Source organism: Salvelinus namaycush, chromosome 28 (assembly GCF_016432855.1).
Source record: "Salvelinus namaycush isolate Seneca chromosome 28, SaNama_1.0, whole genome shotgun sequence".
Taxonomy (NCBI): domain Eukaryota; kingdom Metazoa; phylum Chordata; class Actinopteri; order Salmoniformes; family Salmonidae; genus Salvelinus; species Salvelinus namaycush.
In genome coordinates this window covers 26726448-26752789 of record NC_052334.1, presented here as the reverse complement: position 1 = coordinate 26752789, position 26342 = coordinate 26726448, and the positions used below count along the sequence as shown (strand labels likewise).

The 26342-nt window shown below is 43.6% G+C and overlaps 1 protein-coding gene across 2 annotated transcripts in view; it reads left to right on the top strand.

Moving 5' to 3' along the window:
- The first annotated feature begins 968 nt into the window (after positions 1-968).
- The window catches only part of LOC120023663 (steroid hormone receptor ERR2-like), a 57804-nt gene continuing 32430 nt past the window's right edge, over positions 969-26342 (top strand). Inside the window, exons 1-4 of one of the 2 annotated variants that reach the window (XM_038967715.1) lie at positions 969-1018; positions 5444-5512; positions 17095-17504; positions 24538-24654. In XM_038967715.1, coding sequence (XP_038823643.1) covers positions 969-1018; positions 5444-5512; positions 17095-17504; positions 24538-24654 — 646 coding nt within the window. Of the gene's footprint in view, positions 1019-5443; positions 5513-17094; positions 17505-24537; positions 24655-26342 lie in introns of those variants that run through there. The other variant, XM_038967716.1, reaches the window with a different exon arrangement.

Here is a 26342-nt window from a genome sequence, read left to right as displayed (position 1 = left end):
GTTGTATTCGGCGCATGTGACAATTCTTTTGTTGATTTGATTTGATATTTCAACATCAATAGGGCATGTCCAGACACTAATTTATTTATTCTTTATTTTAAACGTTCACACAGTGAACTGCATGTGAGATTTTAGTAGTCATATTTTTGTTGGTGTATTTTTCAACTTGTTTTAGTGTGTAGTGTGAGCTCTTTTATTTGCATATGCATGTTCTAATGTAAAGTGTATTTATCTGCCTGTTTGAATGACAGTGGCTTTGTGTGTGTGTGTGTGTGTGTGTGTGTGTGTGTGTGTGTGTGTGTGTGTGTGTGTGTGTGTGTGTGTGTGTGTGTGTGTGTGTGAGTATGTGTGTGTGTGTGTGTGTATGTGTGTGTGTTTGTGTGTAGCGGAGTGCACGATTGAGCGAGCTAGGTATTGAGCGTGTGGTTCCCTCCTCCCTCATGCTCTGCTGGTCCCTCTGTCGCTTTAAGTCCTGCCCCTCGGAGCCAGCCAACAGCAGCTGTTCCATATTCATCAAGCCCTTGAGTCTTAAAGAGCCCTATCCTGACCATGGAAAGAGTCATTCCTCTCGCTCCCTCTCTCATGCTCTCTCCATCTTAGCGCTCATCCGCCGCTGCCTGCGCTTCTCTCGCTCTCTCTCTCTCACCCCCCTTTACCTCTCTCTCACCCCCCTTTAACTCTCTCTCGCTCCCTCTCTCTCTCTCTCCCACTCCTCTCTCTCTCATATACGCACTGACACACACAACCACACACACATACAGACAGAGACACACACTCTCTTACTCACAAACTCATACACACACAATCAGAAGCGAGCATACCTGTGCAGGCTGGGGGGAGTAGTGCTGGAGGGGCTTTTCACCGTTCTCTCTGAGGGCGCTGTGCTGTCATTTTGGGAGAGAAGCGGGTCTCAATTGTTTCCTATTTCCTCTTCCTCTTCTCATTCCTGGAATGCTAAAACTGGACTGATGGACATTTCAGAACTTTGTCTGCCAGACCCTCTCAGCTATCATAACCAGTAGGTGCATTTCTTTCTTTCAACCTTCCTTTTAACATACCCTTCTTTTGTGATGTTGGATATAGCATTTTTCCCCTCTTGCAATCTTTCTTTCTCCTCTCTCCTTCTTTCTCTTTGTGTTTTCTTGTAGAAGTGCCTGCATTTGTTTCCGTTACAAAGGTCCTGCCAATCGTTGAACTTTTTACTGCTATAGTAAAGATGCACTGCGCTTTTTCCTCGCTCTCTTGCTCACACACACACTCACACACACATACACACACACACACACACACACTAATATGCACTATCTGACTCTTTCTCTCTCTCTATATATATATATATGTTTTGAATGGCTGTTAATTCGTACAGGACTGTCTCCTGCCAGTGATATCCTAAAGCAACAGGGCAGGTGTCTGTGGTTGTGTTCAGATTACACATTGTTAGCCGTGTGTCACTCTGTGCACATTTCATTAAGAGCATGGCCGATCAATTAAGAGTGGCTCATTGCAACGTGCATATGTTTTTCCTAAAGAATAGAGGGAACGTGTCCTCTTGGGTTAGCAGCTTGTTCTAGGATGGCTTTGTTCTCTGTCCCTGTCCTGGCCGGACGGCCACCCTAGCAGAATCAGAATACATTTAAGGTGATTAGATTAAAGTGAATTCATGGAATTGGGAGGATGAATTTACACGCTGCAATATTTGTACGTCTGGGGGGAAAACATGTGAAAGGACCCTGTAACCCCAGTGATCAGGCAGCTCCATCCCAGGCAGCAGGATGCCAGGCTGCCTGTCTAAGAAGCCCCTCTCTAGCTGTGGGTTTACTCAAAGTAACCTGTTATATCTAAATGCAGTTCTTCTTTTATACATGAATTTGTTGTTGACATGTAGGAGGTTGTTTTATGTTATAGCATGTACTGTTCAGTACATTTGAGGAGCTTACTGCTATTATTACTTGAAAAAAAACGAGGAAAGTATATCCAGTCCTATTTATCTGCTTTAGAAAGTGTTGTAAAAATACAACAGCTAGATATCTATATATGTATGTTTTAATATCAATTTATAGGACAGATGTCTGTTATTTGAAGTTGTGATATTTTCTTTTGCGAATATACATTTAATGCCCAATATTTCATTCAGCGGTGACAATCTTTTCATTTGTAAGGTCTGTAAGCATTATCATGTGCTGTTGATTCAATTACTTCTACTTGCTGTGAAACCCTCATGTAGTATTCAAGACAGTCATTATTTCAACCCATAACTCTTTCCACATAACAATCTAATCAGCCAAATGTGTCTGTTGTTGTAGCTGGATTATGATTTTTTTTAAAGGTACCGTGCATGTCTGCTGAAAGATTTATACGATAGAGATTAATAAATTGAAGTAGTTGAGATGTGTAGATTTGCATGTATAGAATTTCAAAGCAATACAGGCACAGACATTATCAATGGGATGTCATGCAAAAGAGGAAAATGGTTGAATTGTTCTGACAGCCTAAGGATTCACTCACTTGTTTTCAAGAACTCTAGTTTGAGTTTTAACCATTGACTGCTCAGAGAGAGAAAAGACACATTTCCTAGTAAACTCATTAACTCCTTAGACACACTGTTGTAATCTCCTTTGTTTTACCTAATCTTTTTTACAGAGGTTTTATACAACTCTGCCTTTTAGATACACCTCCGTGGAAAAGGGTCAAAGTAACATAAACATGCTCATCATAATATACAATAACTATATAATAACTACTGAGACATATTTAAGATCAATTGAATTGTATTGACGTTGACATAGTCAGTTTACTGAGTTTTTTACACTCAAAGACCTTTAAAATGCCATTTTCCTCCACAAAATGTGTCTGTCATGTATATATTTTTATGATTTTCTTCCAATTGTTAACAACTGGCAATCTAACCTAGTTTGCTGGTGATTCACTATAAGCACTGTAGCCAATATGAGGTGCATAAATGAAATGATTAAATGCAGTCTATTTACAGTTGACTGACATTATATTTCCTATAGGGAAAGTTGAATCTAAGATCATTGTAGCAAGAGTGTAATTTCAACAGAAACGTGCAATATATCGATCTAGGGTTTTATTGGAAATGTGAACACAATGTACAACAGTAAAGTAGTGTTAGTGGTTAACTTAGGCAAAGCTTTACTTTGTTTGCTTTCATAATACAAGTAGATTATGCGTAATAATTTATTTATTGCATGTAATATAACATATACACACAGTATACATATAACATATCATTAAGTAGAATAAGATTCCTAGATACAAATATGAATTTCTCTCAATGTTGTGTTAACACTCTTCCATTCATGTAACATTTATAAGACAATCAATTGTCATTAGAAATGTACACAGAAAATATAACTGCAAGGGGTTGCTGGCATTCAAAATCCTGACTGTATTTTACATGTTTTATTTTATATCACATATGAAGTAGAGACAGCGTGTGTTTCCTTCTCTTCTGTGATATAGAAAAGGTCATGCCTGTAAATGAAATATATAACTCCATATTTAATTATAGGTTTGACAGAATTATTGTTTTCTATGATATAGGTGTCAGACATATGTGCATGTAAAAATGACATTAGGAAACAAAACACTTATTACGGCTTTAGTCATGTGTTGAGGTAATTACAAACAGTAGATGTTTTGACATGCAATGGTTGGCAATATCTCAAACATAAATCAGTTTAAGATTTTTTATGCATAAATCAGTGAGCTGTTATCTTTTTCTTAAATCACATTGAATTAATTTAGTTATTTATCTTACACTATTTATCATCCTCTTAAGTTTAATTTGATTGATTTGATTTTAAATAATTTAAATAAATATTTTTTTTGATATTCATTTCACATAGCAGTTAATCCTAAAGTAGAAGCATCGTGCAAAAGATTCAAGACTTTCTAATGAAAATAACTTCGGTCAACATCTATACAATTATTGCTAATGCCACAAATTTTGTCTTTGCTTTTCATACTAACTAATGCAGTGTTGTTCATTATAGGACATATTTGCATTGAGCTTCCAGTGTGTTGTTATCTGTTCACTAGTAGTCCATCTGCTTAGTCTGTGGACAGCAGTATTTTCAGCCCCCAGCGTGGTGTGGTGTGGTGTGACGTGGTGTGTGTCTCCGGTGCTTGGTTGCTGGGATTACTGGGACGTTTGTGCACCGTGTAATTAGCAGAACCAGAGCAGTGATGTGGAAGCAGTGTATTATTATACTACTCTATAGATTGACCTGGGTGCCTGAATGACTGCCTACTACTGTAGGAATAGGATTGAGACAGTGACAGATTTTTATTTCAGACAATATGGAGAGGTATGTATAGCCTAGTATTACTGCTCGTTTGAATTTGTCACCCAAATACATTTTACCTCAAAAAGAGCAATAGTAGATATGACGTGATATGTCCTTTAAGACACCTCTCTCCACAGCTTCAAGTTTGCTCTATATTTATTATCCCTTCTCGATTGGGATGCATAGTAAGCTACGTACAGCAAGATTGGTGTGGATAGTAAGCCGTAATTCACAGCACTTGATTCGTTTAAGTTGAAGTCTCTCTTGGCTCAGACGGCAGGAGGTAACATATGGCAGTCAGACAGGCTTATTGTTGCTCTCCTATTGCTCTGGCTGTTTCAGCGCCGCTCAGAAATCAGCCAATGCTGAGGATTGTCAGTTTGAGTTCATCTGGTCTCGCTAGCAAACGCACTCTGAGCGGCAGGCAGCCGATTGAGACAGGATTCCTTTCCATCCCTTAATGTTCCATCAACACCCTCACTGCTCCTCCCAGCCATATTCTACATGTCCATTTTCCATTTAGGGAATGAGAGCTTTCGGATGAATTTTCACAAAAGCAAAACTTACCACACAGCGATTAATCCGATCCAGGTTGCTACATTAGGCTCAGTAAAATACCCATCTCTAACATTCCTTCTTGTCCCTTCTCTCTTTATTCTGATTAGGTTTCAGAGAACAAGGCGAGGGAATTGCATTAGTGTATCTTAAGTTAAAAGCTCTTTGGTCTTTGACCAAGTGTTTCAGTGTTATTGGGTTAATCAGATTTTTGCTGTCTTCATGGAGATGCTATCGCGGGGTAGAGGCAGTGCCGGGTAACCAAAGCAGCCCTGCACAGACACTATCCAGATGGGATCAGTTTACGGTAATTTGGTTTCAGAATACATTACCAGAAGAGGCTCCTGGCCGAGAACGGCCACCCCGCTAAGAGCTAGGAGCCTGTGGTTGCTGTGGCCACTGCAGACAGCCAGTCCCGGTGACCACCGCTGTTCCCCCGGCCCGCTCCAACCTTCCTCCTGTCTCTCTCCCTCTGCACTTAAGGGGAGGTGTCGGGGGAAACGTGTCTTTTAAGAAAAACCTAATGTTTTAAATTACATTTGTCACACAATTCTAAATGCATCTCCTTGTACCAACAGGGCTTCGTTGTCCAATTCATTAGGGCGATTACTCAGTCCACTGGCCACACTGGAGCCTTCTCATTTCTGGTAAGCTCTGCATATGAGTATCATTTCTTTCACTGTAAACCTGTCACTCAGATCTGGCTGTTATGGGAGGGTGGGGGGTACTGCCCCCGGCCCCCAGGGCGTTTAGGGATGCAGAGTGGATTTACCCTCCCTGTTCTCCATTTTGTTTTTCTGTGTGTTTGTAATTGTTGGCTTCTTGCACCTGCTTTTAAGGGAAGCTCTTCACACCCCTTCACTTCCACGTTAACATGCAGTGTCACTCTTCCCCGTTCTTATCCTTCATGCATCCTTATTCTCCAGCAAACTAGGCAGGATAGAATATTAGGACACAGAGTATTGAGACTCAAACAGAATGAACTGCGCACATTTGCTACACCTTATCTGATATACCTGATCTAAACTAGGGCCTCTGGAGATGCTTACTTATTGCTTGTAAAATACATAACGAAGATGATACAAGTTCATACAATTTATCTGAAGTAGGTGGTCTTCCATCTCTGTTTCTGTGATGTTTCTTTGACGATGTTCATTTTGATTTGTTTGGTTGAAGTGTATGTAGTTTCTCTCAGAACCCCTAGATAATTGTCCCATTAGTATTTAGCACCCTTTGATAACGCTCTAACATTACAGACTCATACGAGCTCATGTAGTGTTTGGCCTTTCTAGTCTTTTCTGTGATGAGCTACTTGTCACTTTGACCGTTTCATGACATCCACCCGCACTGAAACCACCAAACGCCACCACAAGTCCTTCCTAATTTTGGCCACGGTAACCTTGGACACCTTCACTGCAGTGTGAGAATCTGTTTAAAAATAACCAGGTCCATTAGTCTAGGAGGATAATGCTAGCCTAGCTACGTGGGCTACTCTCACAACCTTGTGGCAGCGAAGTGCTATCACTGACACGGTGCGTCAGCACTTCTTCCTGTTGCTCCAACACTGAAAGGCTCCTCTTGATTTACACACACACACACACACACACACACACACACACACACACACACACACACACACACACACACACACACACACACACACACACACACACACACACACACACACACACACAAAAGGAGGTTCTGATGGAGTACTGTCAGAGAAACAACTGTAAAAACATAATATCTGCATTATGAGTATTATAATACACACTTTACTAGTTCTCATGAGAATTTATATACGATTTCAGAGCATCGGTACACTAGCTTTTTTTCTTTCTGACACAATGTGGCAAACAGCTGTAACTACAGGTTTATTACAATTAAATATATGGTGAGATTGTGATTAACCATTTAAAGTTTAATCATTGAAGCTCTTTCTTTGGTGTGTTACTCATCTCGTCATCTGTCTGTTTTCATTCATTCCTCTCTCTGTCTGTATTTGCGTCTTTTTTGCCGCCCAATGGACGCGAGACTGAACAATAATTCTGCAGATTTTCGATACGCTCTGTCTTAAATGTAATGGAGGGAAATGCTAAGTCCGCTAATTTACACTTGGTTAAAAGCGTGACGTGGAGTGGGTGGCTATGCGGGCGTTTATCAGTGAATGTTATTGGTATTGAGCGGCCAGTCCTTTGAAGGTTATGTTTCTGAGCAGTAATTGAAATGCAAAATAACATTAGGATCGATGGTTAGCTCTGTTTATTTATGAAATCAATATTGAAACCGTCCGTCACAATAGCAGTTCTGATTCTTACTGACAGCTTAACCAAGTATGGACGGACTGACTGTACACGGCCTCTGCCGCCCAGCCCGCCCAGCTCTCCCAGGCATCGCAGCCATAACAGCTGTTAGACTAAGAGCCATTTGCCTCATCATTCTTCTTTGCCCTACTCTGCTCTACTCTGCCCTGTTCTGTCCTTCCCACCCAGGCAGACTGATAGCATGGAGTATTGTAGGAGGTTCTGATGATATGTTGTAGGTCTGTCTGAACAAGAGCATAAATGAGCTTGGATGAGGAGCGACACTAAAGTTACAAGTTCAGGAGTTAAAATAAAGGGTGTGAAAATGTAGTGTGCGTACATACATACTTGTCAGACCCCTGCTGTTGCGTTGTGCATTTGTCTCTCCCAGAGAGAGAGAACTGCCCTGTTTGCCTGCCCTGGGGGCGGTACTTCTGACTGACCGATCACCAACCATTAACATCCTAGCATGCAGGCTGACTACTGGCCACTCTCTGCCTCAGTATGTGGGCCTAGTTTCACTGTGGTGACTGGGAATATTTATTGATGTGTTTATTTGGTAGGGCCCATGTCAATATGTTTTGCAGTCATTTTACAAAATGGATGGGAATATTTTTGTTTTTGTTTTCAGTTAAATTGTCGATTTAGAGTTTTATAATATTAGTGCTAAACATTGGGTAATGAGATTTCTGGATATTGTGTATTTTTCACACTGTGATCTTTTTCTGGGTTCTGTCTCTTAGGAAGGTTACCACGTCTATTTCATTTCTTTGTTTTTATTCAATGTCAAGGTGATATCTTCTCTACGTAAATCAAAGTACATTATATAGGCATTTTGTCACTCTCTCAGTGCTGTGCTGACCTGTGAGTGTCTCAGTAAACCAGAGTGCATTATAATGTAAATCTTTATTCATCACGCTCTCTGCCTGAGAGAAGCCTCTCTGCTTTCATTTCTAGAATGTCATAGCAGAGGTATGGACGTACATGATGCTGTAGGGGGTACGTAGAGGGAGGATGGATGGCTTGGCAAGGGCTACTGCATATGTTATGGAAGGTGTAAGCTAGTCATACTTTATGTTGTGTTTTTATATGCTTATGGCATAATACAGTATCTGACAGTTTTTCAATTGTAAATGTTGTTGTGCGTCCGTGCATATTTGTGTGTGTGTGTGTGTGTTTCTATTTGTGTATACAGTATGTGTGTGTGTGTGTGTGTGTGTGTGTGTGTGTGTGTGTGTGTGTGTGTGTGTGTGTGTGTGTGTGTGTGTGTGTGTGTGTGTGTGTGTGTGTGTTTGTGTATACAGTATGTGTGTGTGTGTTTCTGTTTGTGTGTATAGCATGTGTGTGTGTGTGTGTGTATTTCTTTTTAAGTATACAGTACGTGTGTGTGTGTTTCTCTTTGTGTATACAGTATGTGTGTGTGTGTGTGTGTGTGTGTCTGTGTGTTTCTGTTTGTGTATACAGTATGTATGTGTGTGTTTCTGCCTGTGTATACAGTATGCGTGTGCGTGTGTGTGTGTGTGTGTGTGTGTGTGTGTGTGTGTGTGTGTGTGTGTGTGTGTGTGTGTGTGTGTGTGTGTGTGTGTGTGTGTTTCTGTTTGTGTATACAGTATGTGTGTGTGTGTGTGTGTTTCTGTTTGTGTATACAGTGTGTGTGTGTGTGTGTGTGTGTGTGTGTGTGTGTGTGTGTGTGTGTGTGTGTGTGTGTGTGTGTGTGTGTGTGTGTGTTTCTGTTTGTGTATACAGAATGTGTGCGTGTGTGTGTGTGTGTGTGTGTGTGTGTGTGTGTGTGTGTGTGTGTGTGTGTGTGTGTGCGTGCGTGCGTGCGTGCGTGCGTGCGTGCGTGCGTGCGTGCGTGTGTGTGTGTATACAGTTTGTGTGTGTGCTTGCCCTTTTATATGTGTGTATCCAGTGCCCAAAAATGTACCCTCCGTTCACTATTCCTGAATGGCGTATGTTGGACACCACTGTTTATGGGGAATGAGAGGAGGGTTTGGGAGATGAGCCTGTAAAGAGGTGGGAACCAGGGAGAGACCAGGGAGGTTCCAGCTAGAGACCAGGTAGAGACCAGGGAGGTTCCAGGGAGAGACCCGGTAGAGACCATGGATAGACCTGGGAGAGACAAGGGAGAGACCAGGGAGAGACCAGGGAGAGACCTGGGAGAGACCAGGTAGAGACCAGGAAGAGACCAGGTAGAGGCCTGGGAGAGACCAGGTAGAGACCAGGAAGAGACCAGGGAGAGACCTGGGAGAGACCAGGGAGGTTCCAGGGAGAGACCCGGTAGAGACCATGGATAGACCTGGGAGAGACAAGGGAGAGACCAGGGAGAGACCAGGGAGAGACCTGGGAGAGACCAGGTAGAGACCAGGAAGAGACCAGGGAGAGACCAGGTAGAGACCAGGAAGAGACCAGGGAGAGACCAGGTAGAGACCAGGGAGGTTCCAGGGAGAGACCCGGTAGAGACCATGGATAGACCTGGGAGAGACAAGGGAGAGACCAGGGAGAGACCAGGGAGAGACCTGGGAGAGACCAGGTAGAGACCAGGAAGAGACCAGGTAGAGGCCTGGGAGAGACCAGGTAGAGACCAGGAAGAGACCAGGGAGAGACCTGGGAGAGACCAGGGAGGTTCCAGGGAGAGACCCGGTAGAGACCATGGATAGACCTGGGAGAGACAAGGGAGAGACCAGGGAGAGACCAGGGAGAGACCTGGGAGAGACCAGGTAGAGACCAGGAAGAGACCAGGGAGAGACCAGGTAGAGACCAGGAAGAGACCAGGGAGAGACCAGGTAGAGACCAGGGAGGTTCCAGGGAGAGACCCGGTAGAGACCATGGATAGACCTGGGAGAGACAAGGGAGAGACCAGGGAGAGACCTGGGAGAGACCAGGTAGAGACCAGGAAGAGACCAGGGAGAGACCAGGTAGAGGCCTGGGAGAGACCAGGTAGAGACCAGGAAGAGACCAGGGAGAGACCAGGTAGAGGCCTGGGAGAGACCAGGTAGAGACAAGGGAGAGACCAGGGAGAGACCAGGTAGAGGCCTGGGAGAGACCAGGTAGAGACCAGGAAGAGACCAGGGAGAGACCTGGGAGAGACCAGGTAGAGACCAGGAAGAGACCAGGGAGAGACCAGGTAGAGACCTGGGAGAGACCAGGTAGAGACCAGGAAGAGACCAGGGAGAGACCTGGGAGAGACCAGGTAGAGACCAGGAAGAGACCAGGGAGAGACCAGGTAGAGGCCTGGGAGAGACCAGGTAGAGACCAGGAAGAGACCAGGGAGAGACCAGGTAGAGACCTGGGAGAGCGGCCCTGTGTGGCTCTATAATGGTCTAAAGGACCTTATAAACTGGGTGGTTAGAGTTCTGAATGCTGATTGGCTGACAGCCGTGATATATCAGACCGTATACCACAGGTATGACAAACATTTATTTTTACTTCTCTAATTACGTTGGTAACCAGTTTATAATAGCAATAAGGCACCTCGGTGGTTTCTGGTATATGGCTAATATACCACAGCTAAGGGCTGTATCCAGGAACTCCGCGTTGCGTCGTGCTTAAGAACAGCCCTTAGCCGTGGTATATTGGCCATATACCACACCCCCTCGAGCATTTTTGTTTAATTTTACCACACCACCACATACAGTAGCCCTGGAAGAAGACCAGCAGTTGGTGGCGCCATATATTACATTGTTGATTGTTGCTCGTTAAATGAGAGACAAAAATGTGTTTGACTCAAAGATGCCACAATGAGAGACAAAAATTTGTGTTTGACTCAAAGATGCCACAAACAAACAACCCATTTAGTGAAATTAACAATATTAAATGTATTTTGTTCTTTCACATTTCTTTATCAGTGTCGATTATCAGCAAACTATATATGTTCAACATTTCACATGGTTTCAGTGTGACATATTTGACAACATATTTGGATCTCAACAGTGTGTATATGTGCTGTTTATGTGTGAGCCTGTATAAACATTTACAGATTTGATTGCAGTTAAATTGTTCTGGACAACTGATAAACTCGCTAATTTTGCCCCGGTTAATTTAACCTTGTATATTTGTCTGTGTGTGTGTTTGGCCCTTCCTCTGATGAAGAGGATAATTTATGGTAGTGGCAGGACGGGCTCTTTGTTTGAAGCAGGTAGAGGTTCCCCCCTAAACAAGACAGTCTATCAGAGGAAGATTAATGAAGTAATTTCATGCATGGCTCCTTGCCTCTGTCCCCCTGTACTCTCACTGTGTCTAAACCTGTGATTTACATTGGTCTGCCTTAAACAGGCTTAACCCTTTACGATAATATTTCCCTCTGTTTGTAGTCTATACACACACACTGCAGAGTCAATGCAGTGTCTTTTACCCTAGACATGCGCTCTGTGCATTAGCTATATTTCCAGAAATGTATGTGTGGACCAGTTTGATATTACACATATTGTTCCCTTGCTGGTTATAGTTGCCCTTTGGCCTGGTAGACAGGGTGGTGTGTCTGTGCTGGTTCCAGAACAGTATTGTGTGGTGGGACAGCTGGAGCCAGGTCTCTGCATCTGTGGTTTAGGCCAGGAAATGGAAAGCCTGTTAAGGCTGTTAGACAATGTGTGTGGGATATGTCTTACACAATTCTTTATGATTAGGCATTAGGCATCCACTGCCAACAATTAATGCTCTTGATGACAGATTTGATGGTTGCTGATTCTTTTTCTGAACGAGCATCATTAGACTTTCTTCCTACATTGAGATGAAATGATGCACTATAGGATCCTAATGTGTGCCAAGCCAGGGCTGTACTGATCTACTTTTTTCCCCATGTGATGATGAGCTGTCCTACTCTACAGGGAGCTTCTCTGCTGGGTATGCAGAGTAGTGTGTTAACTCTTCTACTGCCGTAGAAGAATGTTTAAACTGGTAACCCACTCCCTAACAGGGTTCTGGCATCTTCATCCGATCTTTCCTACCGCCATTTGTTTTCCGAGGATCCTTAGCCCTTTTCAGAATAGGATCTCTCCAGTGTCACTCAGACAGTTTACGTCAGACAAACAGCAGCGCCTGTATCATAAGAGGGCCTGTTTTTCCTGCCAGCATCTTTCCAACAGGAAGGAAAGGGGTGGGGGGGGGAATCAATAGATGTGATCTGCGTCTTCTTGGGCAGCCAGCACTATCTTGTGGCTGGCCTGTTGGTGCGTGTGGCTCATGTTGTCGTAGTGAGTGAGCTCATGGCTTTATAAAGACTACAGTGACATCGCTGTGCAGCAGCTAAATTTAATCCTCTGCTGGAGACTGAAGAAGTTAATTGGCCGGGCAACGGAGAGCTGCATGGTCCCCCCAGTGGTAACCCAGCACCACCCAGCTCCATGTACACCCATCCCCTGGCCTACGGACTATTGATCTGGGGCCCGCGCTGCTCTCCATAAGCATGCATAAACATCCATTCCTCTCTCTCTCTCTCTCTCTCTCTCTCTCTCTCTCTCTCTCTCTCTCTCTCTCTCTCTCTCTCTCTCTCTCTCTCTCTCTCTCTCTCTCTCTCTCTCTCTGTAGCTCTGCCTCTCCCCCTCTTTTTGGCTTTCTGTTTTTCTGTCTCCTATCTTATTCCTCTATTGTGTTCTTCTATAGAACAGCACATCATACATCTCTGTCAGGCGACGTGTCCGTTAACAAAGAGGCCTCTCCCTCCCTCCCCTCGACACCCACGCTGCCCCTTCCTCTATCTGTTTAGAGCAGGACTAATGAATGAGAAAATCCCAAATGAGGAGTTTCTCCCACATGAAATGGGTCCCTATGAGGTGCAGGGAGTGCCTCTAGCCTCTATACCAACCACTGCCTCCTTTCACATTTACTCAGATTCGTCTCCCCCGCCTCACTTTCACACTTTCACACACACACACACACACACACACACACACACACACACACACACACACACACACACACACACACACACACACACACACACACACACACACACACACACACACTTTTGTCCCCATTCCTCCGAGGGTTATTAACCTGGACCCAGATATATAGAAAGGCATTCTCCATATTTCACAAGGTTCCCCATACACCCCCCTCCCCCAAGCCCTGACCCTCTATCCCATTTCATTTCCATGGCCCCATGTGAATACAGAAACCCTCCAGAAACGTCCCATCATAAAGATGATGTTTGGAGACACGTGTGTATTCCAGTGATTGTAGCCAGTCAGCCTGTGATCTGGTTTCAGTCAGTCAGCCCTCGCTCCCATCTCCCTAAATGAGTCGTCCTCCATGCAGCCGTGCGGTCGGCTGAGTGGTAAGAGGTGGCAGTGGCCACTTGAGGAGAGGTCACCATGGCAGCTGCCAGTGGGCGCTGGTGGTGGCTGGAGGCTGAGACGGTCTGTCAGGAGCTAATTGAGTTCCTCCTCCTGCGCTGACTCTGGGGCCAGTAGCTTATCAGGGACATCGCCCAGGGGCCTCCAGGCAGATCTGCCCCTACTGGGGCATCTGATATCACCCCCCCATCTGCTTAGAGTGAGGGGTTGGGGGCTGGGATGAGGTTAGCCAACACTATCAAACCAGGTTTTTGGCATCCCACAGCTCAGAGAGTGAAAAGTACATTCTAAATGATCTCATCATGCCATAAAACTCAGTCGCAGGATGAATCGTTTGAGTACACATTTTACATTTTCTCCCATTTTGAGTTGATCTTTTAATATAAGCACTCGAGTTGTGTAATGTGCTCATAGAAAGAGGGAATGCTAATGTGAGTAAGAGAGACAGAACGTCTGAGTGTCTGTCCGTGTTTAACACTTCAGTACAGTACAGACATTAGCACACTACAGAAGTCAGCATAGAGCTCACAGTAGGAATACCTACAAATTGGCCCAATTAGTTTCTCCAGGCTCTGTCGTCTTCCTGTGACAGTGTTCAGAATGTTCAGGCCATGTTCAGAATGCTGCCGGAGGCCCAGGCAGAGAAGGGAAGGGCTGAGACATGAGGACGGTTGCTCCTCAGTTCCCTCTCCTCCTGAAGAAGCGGAGCAGAGAGCGATAGAGGAGCTGGAGAGGAGATCATTAGGGCAGCTAATCCTGGTCACGGCAGCAGCAGTGGAATGATATTACTGATCTGAAATGCTGTTAGGAGGACCAGCTGGAATCAGATTAAAACCAAACTGCGCAGTGTGCTTTTGTGGGCCCATAACCCACCACTCAGCATGCATTTGATCGGTACAAAGAGAAAGAAAGGAGGAGGAAAAGGGCGAGAGAGAGAGAGATATCTTTGACGTGCAATCCTCCAGTATGCAGCTGAGCGGCAGAACGGGAAGGACACTTCCTGTACTTGAGAGGAAGACATGGACTATGGATTTCACAATATACCTGGGTCTTGATCAGTTCAGTGGACCTCTTAATTTTATGTCCTGTCTGGGATACATCCTAATTAGCACCTGGTCCATATGTTGTATTTTTATTAACACAATCCCTGCTGTCAATTCATTTATGTTCATATTTTATTTGCCATATTATTAATAGTGTTTATAGATTTTATTTGAACCTGTCCCATTTGAGAAGAATAATATTTCTGTAAATTTAAGAAAATATTTGATTAATGTACACTAGGTTAAAATGGTTAGTATTCATTCAATGTCATTAATCAATATAACCAGCCTTGTTAAAAACATAAGCAGAGCAGTAGCATAATGTGTCATTGCGGAATGAGTTAAGGGAATTGTAGCCAGAACATGTATTATATATGACCACATAGAGCTGGAGGGGAAACAGTTTAGACACTTATGCAATTATGCTAAGTGTCACCCTGGAGGTGACCTTTGAACTGGGGTTAAGCTTACTCTGAATTTGTGAATAAAAGCTAAATAGAGCCATCTAACGGCGTGCTGCCATCTTAATATAGAGCCTTTAAGAAGCCGAGTGCAGGTGTCCTATCACACAGGTGCATAGAGCTGTCTGAAGTAGAGAACATAAAGCGGATGAATAGAGACTCCTTTCATTCATTTATGTGGATGGAACCCACATGAGTTATTTAAACGAAGACATTACATGTATGTTAAAAAAGCATCAAGGAGATGGAGCTTTTTATTTTATTATCTTGCTATTTTCTTATTTTGCTTTTACTTTTTAAGAGTACATAGAGTAATCTATTTGAAATACTAAATATTCCTTAAAACACGGAGAGAGAAAAAACGTCAAACTTCCTTGGCTTTACTTTTACCTTTTCAATGTTTTTTTATAGGTATTTTCCAACTTGTTTTTATAGTTACTGTGAGAAATACTGTAAATTGAGTGCCATGATCCCTAGTATAAAAGGTGGTTATGGGTTTTATATTGTGTACGTTCTATATTGAAAAAAGTTCCAGGAGTGTTCAGACAAAGGGCTTATTCCACAAGGTCAACGGTTTTAACAGGGGGCATTTTTTAATATTTATTTTAGCAGTTAACCTTTTTGTGAATTTTCAGAGGTGGTGGGCACCTGGAGTTCCAATGAATATACATGGGAAAACCTGGGAATGAGATTTAATTTGACACACTGACCCCCATCTCCACGGGCCCAGGAAGCCAGGGTGAGAAAATAAGGTTGACCCACTGACCCCTGGGCCTGAACCCTACCATCACCCACCCTTACAATTAAATCAGCCAGAGAGAGAGACAGCTATCCCGGCTGCCCCTTCTCCGGCTGGCCGATGGGGATATGGAAAGGCCTTTCCCTCTCTGCATTCTGTAGCAGTCTGAGACGTCCGGCCATGGATAAATCCTGATAGAGACGTTAGGCATACTGGTAGAGAGGTACCCTTTCTCTGCGCTGCCGATGGGAAACTGACATGAAAACTATGGAAACATTACCATTAGTTGGCAAAATACTAATATAACTAACTTGTTAAGGCAGAACCTGGGCTGACTAGCTGCCACTCAACCAGGAACCCCGGTGTTCGCATTTGCATAAGTCACGCAAGGCTCAATTTCATGAATGTGGGCGAGTGCAGACGACCTTTCACCTTGTCAGTGGTGTCTAGTGCAGAGGTGTGTGTGTGACCCCGCCACGACCTTTAGAATACTTAGAGGTTATCACTCTCATAGCACTCCATCTCCTCAGTTCACTCTGTTTACCCAGGAAAAGTCCATATTAGAGAGAGCAGTGCTGTTTTATCTGTTCTCCCAGTACACTTTACATGTGGTGGAAGGAGACATAAATCAAATCGTATGGACAATGAGCTGTTTTGGGGTTTTGAAGCTGCGTTGTATCAACACAGCCAGAGGCTGCACTTTATTTCACTCAAGGCAGGCACAACATCAGATGAGATGTACTCCGAAATTCTGTTATCAACCAGACAGTGAACAAAGTCAATATCCTTTTGCCATCATGTTTCTTTTTGCCTGACTGCTGACTCAAGGAGACCGCTCCAGATAAGTTCTCTGTGCTCTGGCTTTCTTTAACCCAGTCTTAAATATGGGTCCCAGGCATGGTGCCATCCTGTGTCAGCTGTGGTTGTGTTTCTGTGTTAAAGCAGAAGGAGTGTGGTCAGTGTTGAGCGTGTTTATTGCACCTGTGTGTTCTCTCTCTCACGGCTGGTGGAGTGTGGGGTTAATGAGGCGCTTAGGATCCTCCCACCTGGTTGGCTGGTTAATGGTGATGGTTAGGATAACATAAATGGGGGGGGGGGGGGGGGGGGATCAGAATAAAAGAGAACAGCTGATATGTAGTAAGTCCTCTTTGGAGTGTGGGAGTGAGAAGGGACTTGCTCTGTGTGAACAGTAGCCTACAGAGTTTTCCACAGTCAAATTGTGCAAAGATGCATTTTCTCTCTGTAGCTGTCATTGTATCGTTAGACAATGTGTATAGATTTTTGTTTTGTGGGTAGCACCAGTCGATCTGAAGCTGTTCATGTCTGTTCATGTCTGTAGTCAGACAAACCGTGCAAATGACCCTCCCCTCTCCTTTCCCCCCTTCTCCAGGCTGCTGAATAGAATGGCTGCTGATGACCGGCACCTGCCCTCCAGCTGCGGGTCCTACATCAAGACGGAGCCGTCCAGCCCCTCCTCAGTCATCGACACGGTCAGCCACCACAGCCCCAGTGGCAACTCGGACGCCAGCGGCGGCTATGTCAGCGCCATGAACAGCCACTCCAACGGCCTGGACTCTCCGCCCATGTTCACGCCCGGCGGGCTGGGCCCCGGTGCCTGCCGCAAGCGCTACGACGATTGCTCTAGCAACATCATGGAGGACTCGCCCATTAAGTGCGAATACATGTTGAACTCCATCCCCAAGAGGCTGTGCCTGGTCTGTGGAGATATAGCCTCTGGGTATCACTACGGCGTGGCCTCATGTGAGGCCTGCAAAGCCTTCTTTAAAAGGACAATACAAGGTATTTCCCTGACGCCCCCCCCCCCCCCACAGACACACAAACACACTCAGTACAAGGGATCTGCCCCCCTTTTCAGACACAACAATACACTCCATACAGTGTTTTACCTCTCCTCCTCCTCCAGCATAAAACACACACTCGAAGATGTACTGTATCTCTCTGTGGTCTGAACACAATCACCTACTGCCCTGAACTACCATCTTATAATGTAGCTGTTGACCTACATCATCTCCCTTTATCTCCCTGGGAAAAGGTATATGTTTGAAAGGCTGGTGCCTCCAGTTGTGCTGCTATCAATGGCCTGCATTGCTATGACACCCAGGGCACCTTCATTAATAGTGAGGGGAATCACATGCAGTGCAGCACAGTATGAGACAACACATGTCCACAGGGACTGCATACACAGTGGACAGCCACACACAGGATAGGCCACTAGCCCGTCGCTCGTGATGACATCATCTGCTGGGTAGGTAGGGGCAGTGGTCGTGACATCATCATCAGGGGTTATCATCAGCAGGTGCATGATATTTCCTGTCCTGTGTTTGTGTTTGTGTGTGTGTGTGTGTGTGTGTGTGTGTGTGTGTGTGTGTGTGTGTGTGTGTGTGTGTGTGTGTGTGTGTGTGTGTGTGTGTGTGTGTGTGTGTGTGTGTGTGTGTGTGTGTGTGTGTGTGTGTGTGTGCTGCATGTGTGTGAGTGCTTGTGAAATAGGGCGTGAGTGCAGATCTGCATGGTATGATGTATCACAGGTTCCCATTAGAGAGGTAATGACAGGCCCCCCACTGTGTGTCTCTCTGTGTGCTCTGTCCTACATTAATCAGTGGGACCTATGGTACGGAGGGAGATATTATTGAGCCAGGGAAAATCACTGCTCAACATGCACAGCTGTCCCTGCCTAAGCTCAGACAGTCTGCGTAAGAATGGGAGAAATTCAAATGAAAACTACAGGAGGCAAAATAAATACTTTAATATTTAGTGTCATGCATTAAGGTAAACATATAGTGAGCTCCAAAAGTAATGGGACAGTGATTATTTGTTTGTTTGTTTTAGCTCTGTACTCCAGCACTTTGGATTTGAAAGGATATAATGACTATGAGGTTAAAGACTGTCAGCTTTAATTTGAGGGTACCGTTTACAAATTACAGCATTTTTTTGTAGATAGTCCCCCCATTTTAGGGGAACAAAAGTATTGGGACAAATTCACTTATATGTGAATTAAAGTTGTCAAACGTGTAGTATTTGGTCACATATTCCTAGCACACAATGATTACATCAAGCCTGTGACTCTGCTGTTTGTTTTGGTTGTGTTTCAAATTAAAATAATATCAAATAAAATGGTATTGTTCACATGTGCCGAATACAACAGGTGTAGACTAAAGTGAAATGCTTACTTACGAACCCATTCCCAACAATGCAGAGTTAAAAAAGTAAGACAAATATTTGCTAAATAAAAAGGATATAGTATCACAATAAAAATAATGAGACTATGTTATTTTATGCCAATTAATAATTTAAAAGTAAATAATGCATTTTGCCATTTTGGAGACACTTTTATTGTAAATGAGAATAGAATATGTTTCTAAACATCTACATTAATGTGGACGCTACCATGATTACGGATAATCCTAAATGAATCCTGAATAATGACAAGAGAGAATGTTACAGACGCACAAATATCATACTAACCTCTCACCCTTACAATAACAGGAGGCTAGCGTTTTCCAATTAAATCAAATCAAATGTTGTGTCATATGCGCCAACCGTGAAATGCAACAGGTGCAGACCTTACCGTGAAGTGCAACAGGTGTAGACCCTACCGTGAAATACTTACTTACGAGACCTTAACCAACAATGCAAAAAAGTGAGTAAGAAAAATGTGGTAAATAAACTAAAGGAAAAATTGTAACACAATAAAAAGAACTATAACAATAACAAAGCTATATACACGGGGTACCGGTACCGAGTGACACTCTAACACACACACATACAAACACATACAGTACCATTCACATTCTTCACACACACTGCTGTCAGTGTAGTATGTGTGAGCGTGTGGTATGTGTGAGAGTCCAGGGAGTGGACATCGAGCCTGTGCAAGAGAGTCAGTGACAACAATAATAATAAAATAAGTTTTTTTGGGGGGGGTTATGATATGATATTTATCCCTCTAACTTTCTCACTCGTCATTATTGATGATTCATTCAGGATTATCCTTAATCATGGTAGCATCCACATTAATGTAGAAGTGTTAAGAAACATTCTTTTTTACAATAAAAGTGACTCCAAAATGACCCAATAAATGATTTGCCATTCATTTCTATTGGTCAGAAAATAATCTGAAACACAACCTAAACAGCAAATGCATCCAAGAAAAGTGTAGAGTCACAAGCTGGATGTAGTCATTGCGAGCTATGAATATGGAACCAAATACTTAACTTTGTAATACTTTAATACACATATAAGTGAATGTGTCCCAATACTTCTGCTCCCCTAAAATGGGGGGACTATATACAACAAGTGCTGTCATTTCTAAATGGTTCACCTGATATGGATTAAAATACCCTCAAATAAAGGCTGTCAGTCTGCAATGTAACCTCATAGTCATTGTAGAATTTCAAATCCAAAGTGCTGGAGTACAGAGCCAAAACAACAACACAATTGTCACTGTCCCAATACTTTTGGAGTGCACTGTATTTAGGAGACAAATGTATTTATTATATATTTATAACTTCAGGCGGCAGCTAGCCTAGTGATTAGAGCGTTTGGCCAGTAACCAAAAGGTTGCTAGATTGAATCCCCAAGCTGACAGGGTAAAAATCTGTCGTTCTGCCCCTGAACAAGGCACTTAACCCACTGGTCCTAGGCCGTCATTGTAAAAAGGAATTTGTTCTTAACTGACTTGCCGAGTTAAATAAAATAAAATAAAACTTGTCATTGTACATGCCTCAAATATGTTCTGTAAATATAATAGTCTGTACATCTCAATTGAGGTCCTTGGCTTCTTAAAAATGTCCCCCCTTAATAAAATTCCATTATTGCTCCCAGGTTATGGAGTGCAGGCTGTCTAGCAGGCCTAGGTGTTGATTTTGGACATCCCAAATCCTATCAGCTTTAAACAGTCTATGTACCTTCGCAGGCAAACAAAAGCATTAGGCCAAATCCTGCTGTTTACCCATGCTGCCATCAGCTATCCTGTCTATTGACAAAAGATGAACATTTTCTCTCAAGTAACATAACTATGCTTTTGTCCCCTCGCTACAAAACATTGACGGCGACACACAATAGAACAGAAAATAGCAATCTGGGAAGAAAGAGACGTCTTAAGTGGAGCAATGGCCCAAACGATTAAGAGAGAGGTACATGAAAAGAAAAATGGAAAGTTCTCTTTTTTTTCCCTCCCTCACTTTGCATTGTCGATTTGAAATCCCTCTCTTTCTCCTCTTGGAGGGCTGCCTGTAATGGAGCTAATCTGCCGTCGTTTGTCCGAGCCACAGGAGTTTTGTCAATAACAATCAGCGTTTGGAAAGTGTAATTAAGGCCGAGGCTTTTCATTAGGAGGAAGGGAGGGGGCTGTCTCCAGGGACTGCAGGGCCAATTAGAAACTCAGGCACGCGTCGCACGCCGGGTAATTTCAGGGAAAGGAGGGAGAAAAAAAACTAGGACTTCTTTAGATTGGAGAGGGACCCGAGTGCTCTTTCAGAGGAGGAGAGGCTTAATGGCATAATAATCAGACAGGGGTCCCAATCCAGGCAGAACAGGACAGGGAGGAGGACCATGGGACGTTGGGGGAGGGGGAGGAGGAGGGGGCCGAGAGCCTCTGAAATAATAAAAACCACACAGGATGACTAGAGGAGGAAGAGGGCACAGTAAACAGTGGGACATAAAGCCCTTGGATGAAGAAGAGGTTTCAGTAGATGAGACCTGATAAAATAAAGAAATAATGAGGCTGTCTATCCAGGGTGGAGTGTGTGAGACGACATCCCTTAATGAGAACAACACAGAAGACGTGTCTTTTACACTCATTCATCATATTGTTTCTAAGCAATAACACTAAAGCTAATGACCTTTTTTCCCTTGACATCTTTAGCACACAATGAAATGCATTTAATCTGAGAACAATTTGAGACAATAGTGACCACACAGTTGACTTTGTCTGCACGGAATATTTTCCGGAAATGTCTGTTTTTCGACCTGGGGTTCCTAGCTTCATTTCTCTTCTCTCTACTTCCTTACGTTCCACTGCTGTAAAAGAGACCTGATGCCCCTACCTTTTAGACAGGAGGGAATGGCAAATCCATCTTCTGTCACATATTCATCCAATGAAAAGCCCCTGAACTCTTACATGGAGATAGATACATTAGTCAAGCCCAGGTCCAAATTAACGTCAACCTAGATCAGCATCCATCCCGGAAATACTCCTGCTCTTATAGCTCCCTAATCATAGTCCCGTCCCGCACCTCGCGTGCCCCACCAATCAAAAACATAAATCTCTTATTGAACCTTATTTTTCTCTCGTTTTGAACCCAAGTGTAAAATTGCTTGAAAACCAACTGAACTCAGTGGCCCTCTTTTTTATATGAAGTAATAGACCTTGACAGTAAGCCTGTAAAAGTCAGTTTCGATTTTGATGAGAAATACCTGCCATTTTACTGTAATTTACTTACAGGACCTGACTTTCCCCTCACTGCCCTGGCACAGGTCCTGAAAAGCCATAAAATAAATTGAGAGAAGAAAATATTTTTTATGTTATTTGTTTCATACGGTAACCTTTGAAACCAAATATGAACCCAGCGTTCTGGTTATTTATAAACCCTCAAATGCTTGACTGACTGATTGTATGAATAGACATGAATAGACATGAATAGACATTTGTCACCGAGGATCAGCCCTTGAGCTATAAATGTCACTATAGGTGAACCAGTCCGTTATTTTTTATATATATATTTTTTTTGAGGCAGCACATGAGTTGGCCTCTGTATGCTGAAAATTAAGTGTATCATGAGAGAGTATGAGTGTGTGTTGTTTGTGCATGGTCTCAGTTTGTTAGCTTTCAGGTGTGCCTTGTGCAGGTGTTCCACCCTGCCCCCGGTGTGGAGGGAAGAGCAGGGGAGGGGGGGGGGGGGGGGTGTAGTGAGTGTCCTGTGGGTTAGCCAGGGACCAGGGTCAGCTCTGCAGTGTTTGTCTGGCAGGCAGACAGCATACCATATACATCTGCCAATTATATCATGTTCAATATCATGATGTTTAATTCATATGATTAATCTACAGGCCAGATTCTAGGACAATACATTGGATGAAATGATTTTAACTTAAGGTTCTCTAGGCATAAGGGGTTTGTATAAAGGTGCCAAAGTATTGCAGTTGATACAGTGTCATAAAGAAGCAACCACAGCAGGGTAACAGCCTATAGATACCAGAGACGGCTACTCTGATTGCCTCCTGTGAACAGATGGGAAATAGATGGGCTTATTATTATGGTCTGGTTGTGCTATGACAACAGAGACAACAGGAACAGAGACTATCATACCTCATCGCTCCCCTTCCCTCACACCTTTATTTACCCCAATTCCAAAGAGATGAGAGGAATTGGCATGATGATTTCTAAGCCAGATATAAAGGAGACATTTCTAATTATTTAATACATCTTGGGACCCTCCGCTTGATATGTCCAATAATGTTAACATAATTGCATAAGTTGTTAAAGGGGATTGGAGGGTTAGAGGGGGAACGCTACTGGAATATTATACAGCTCTTACTCTCTCTCTCTTTAAAAAAAAAACACTTAATGAGAGTGAGAGTAGAGAGAGAAGCTGGTTGTGTCGGGATGGAATCCCAGTGTGTCTGGGTATGGCTGTTTATCTATAGGCAGGAGAGCTGCTGAACCACTGTGTCTGTATGCAGTTAGACAGGATAATACTGTATGTTAGTCTATATTGAAGTAATTTAGGTTCATCTTTCTAAATGTAGAAGGAGCTGTACACAGCGTTGAATAGATAACAGTTGAATAGATAACATGGCTTTGTGGTCGATATTAAAAAACATAATCCAAGTTTAAGAATACACACGTAAGAAAACATCAATGATATGTGGACAATGAATGATTCTAATTCAGGACCTTGAGCAGCTAGCTATTATTTTGAAACCCTTTATTGAAAACCTTGACTACAGTAAAAAGTAGGGAATGCCATCGTATATCCTACCCTTCCTTTCTATTGCTAATGCTACAGTACAGGCAGAAACGTCTCTTTTATTGTGTAGCAATGAAACCCTTTTTCATTGTGTTGTCCCGGAATCAGACGCTGTATTGCTGGACTTGAATAATGCATAAGGCCTGTTGTCTGTACACTGTGTAGTCAACAATGGCAACAGTGGTAACAACAGGTTTAGGGCTGCCAGAGTATTATGTAAAGTGGCCGGGGGGGGGGCGTGTGTCCAACTCTCTTTCCTGTTATTGAGGCAGTGGGCGGCAGAGGGACACAGAGAAGGGAAGGGGCATGCAGGCTGGACGGCTGGCTGCTCCAGGGGCCTGGAAGGGACACGCTCAGAATTAATGAGGCCAATTTAGCGTGGGGGCCAGGGTGGTGTCTGTAAAGGATTCCATGATGAGTACTGGAGGTCTCCCTCCCTCCCTCCCTCCCTCCGGCTCACCTCACCTCAGACACACTACTGTAATTGATTGTTGCATAGGAGATGATTAACAAATGCTGATACCCAATGTCTGGTCTGCACAATCTGATTATAGACTCTAGAATACCGTGTGATATACAGTAGCTATTCCACTGGTTTTAAATCTACACAGTGACTCATACAATGTAAATATAAATGACAATGCCCTAAAATGTCTATTGTATCAATACTTATATGTTTACGTTTATTCTTCATGTGTGCCCCCTTTTTTTACATGTACAAAAAGGAGAGAAAAAAGGTCAGAACATTTGACCTTTTGCTTTTCCTTTGCCTCTGAGTCAATAGGAAGATACACTGCCTTATAAAGCGTGGTCAAGCTAAGGTTAACCACATCTCTTGTTCTCTTCAGGCAACATAGAATACAGCTGTCCCGCCACAAACGAGTGTGAGATCACAAAACGGAGACGCAAGTCATGTCAAGCCTGCCGCTTTATGAAGTGTCTCAAAGTGGGGATGCTCAAGGAAGGTAAGGAGATCTCCTTTTCTTGTGAAAGTGTCTGTCTGTCTGTCTGTCTGTCTGTCTGTCTGTCTGTCTGTCTGTCTGTCTGTCTGTCTGTCTGTCTGTCTTGTATCATTCTCTTTATATTATGTCAACATTATTAAAATAATCTCAAAATTCTCAATGGAACGCCACCATTCAAATAAAAAGGATGTAAAGACTGGATAAATCAGAAAAGGACTCCTCAGAGGATGTGGTCTCCTCAAAGTTCCCGACTGATCTAGCAGCAGTGAGTGGGCCCATGCCAGTCCAGACCAGGGTGAGGGATGTTGGCTGCAGCCTGCTGTGCCTGCAGCCACAGCCAGACAACTGATCTGAGCCCCCTGGCCTGTTCTGTCCTCCCCCTACCAACACAGCAGTAAATCATGTGCAGCTGAGCTGGGGACAGAAATATGCTGAATAGGTCGATCCTGCTGTCTGAGTAATAGAAATGTAACAGTATTCCGACTGGAAAGGCTTCTGCTGGGTCCCTGAGCACACACTCCGGCCAGTCTCAGCTCTCCCCGGCATATTGATCTACTAAATGTTTTCCGAACATCTCAGCTCTCTTCCTGTGGATGGTTTTTTAAAGTCACGCCAACTGGGAATTCAATGACAATTAAACATGCTGCCGATGGATTTCTCTGGCTCGGTTTCTTCCCTCCTGCCAGGCCCCGTGAGACCCCAGGCTGGGCTGCTCCTTCCGGGGAGGCCCCGGCCCACGGCCACAGCCCGCTAGCCCCCTACCTACCTGGCCCCAACCCCATGCATTACTGCTCCTTTATTCCCCTCCTAACTTGTTGGTCTCGCCAAACAGCCAAAACACATGAATAATGAGAGCAATGTGGCTGGGGAATGGAGAGGAGGTGTCATATTTATTTAGCTGCCTGCTGGGGAGAGCTCTTTAAGGAAACATACTGTACTTTTTGTGTCTTGCTTTTGAGGGAGCGCTGCTGAGAATAGTTCAAGGGGTGCTTATGTTTGACTAAGCGTGATTATCCATCCACTCCCACTGTACTACAGAATAGACATGAAGACAAGACTCAGGAGGAGATGTTCTCTATTACGGAGGCAGAAAAACACAACAAGATGAGTTATTTTATACTCTCTCGAAATACTCCATAGCTTAATTATCATACCTTAAAATATGTCAACTAAATGTAAATAATTGTTCATGTTGTTTTGTTAATCCCTACCCATCAACATGACATGCAGTATACCCAGCTTTTACCCCACCCTGTCTCCCTTAATTCACCAGAGACTGGAACGTATATTGTAGATCCTATCCCGTTAGGATGTAGTGATTTCAAGTCTCCATCTACAGAGTAGCCTATATAGATCTCTGCTTCGTAACAGAATCTCCTCACTGCATGCAGTGAGATAAAGAGACTGGGCCAGAAAGACAGACTAGTCACATTACTATCTGATGAAAAATGTTTGCCCATATATGATCTGGAGGAATAAGAGACTACAAAATAGGTAGTGACGGCCATAAATGCATGGCCAGTTTCAGGTGGAAGTAAGTGATTGTATAAAGAGAGTGTATAGCTCAAATATGCAGAGAGAGACTTGTCCCAGCGTTCTAATGCATACTGTATATTCAGCATATCCACAGATTGAAAACGACCCTCGTTTTTACGGAGTGGGTTTCGCCACCTTTTACAATAGAGGTAGAG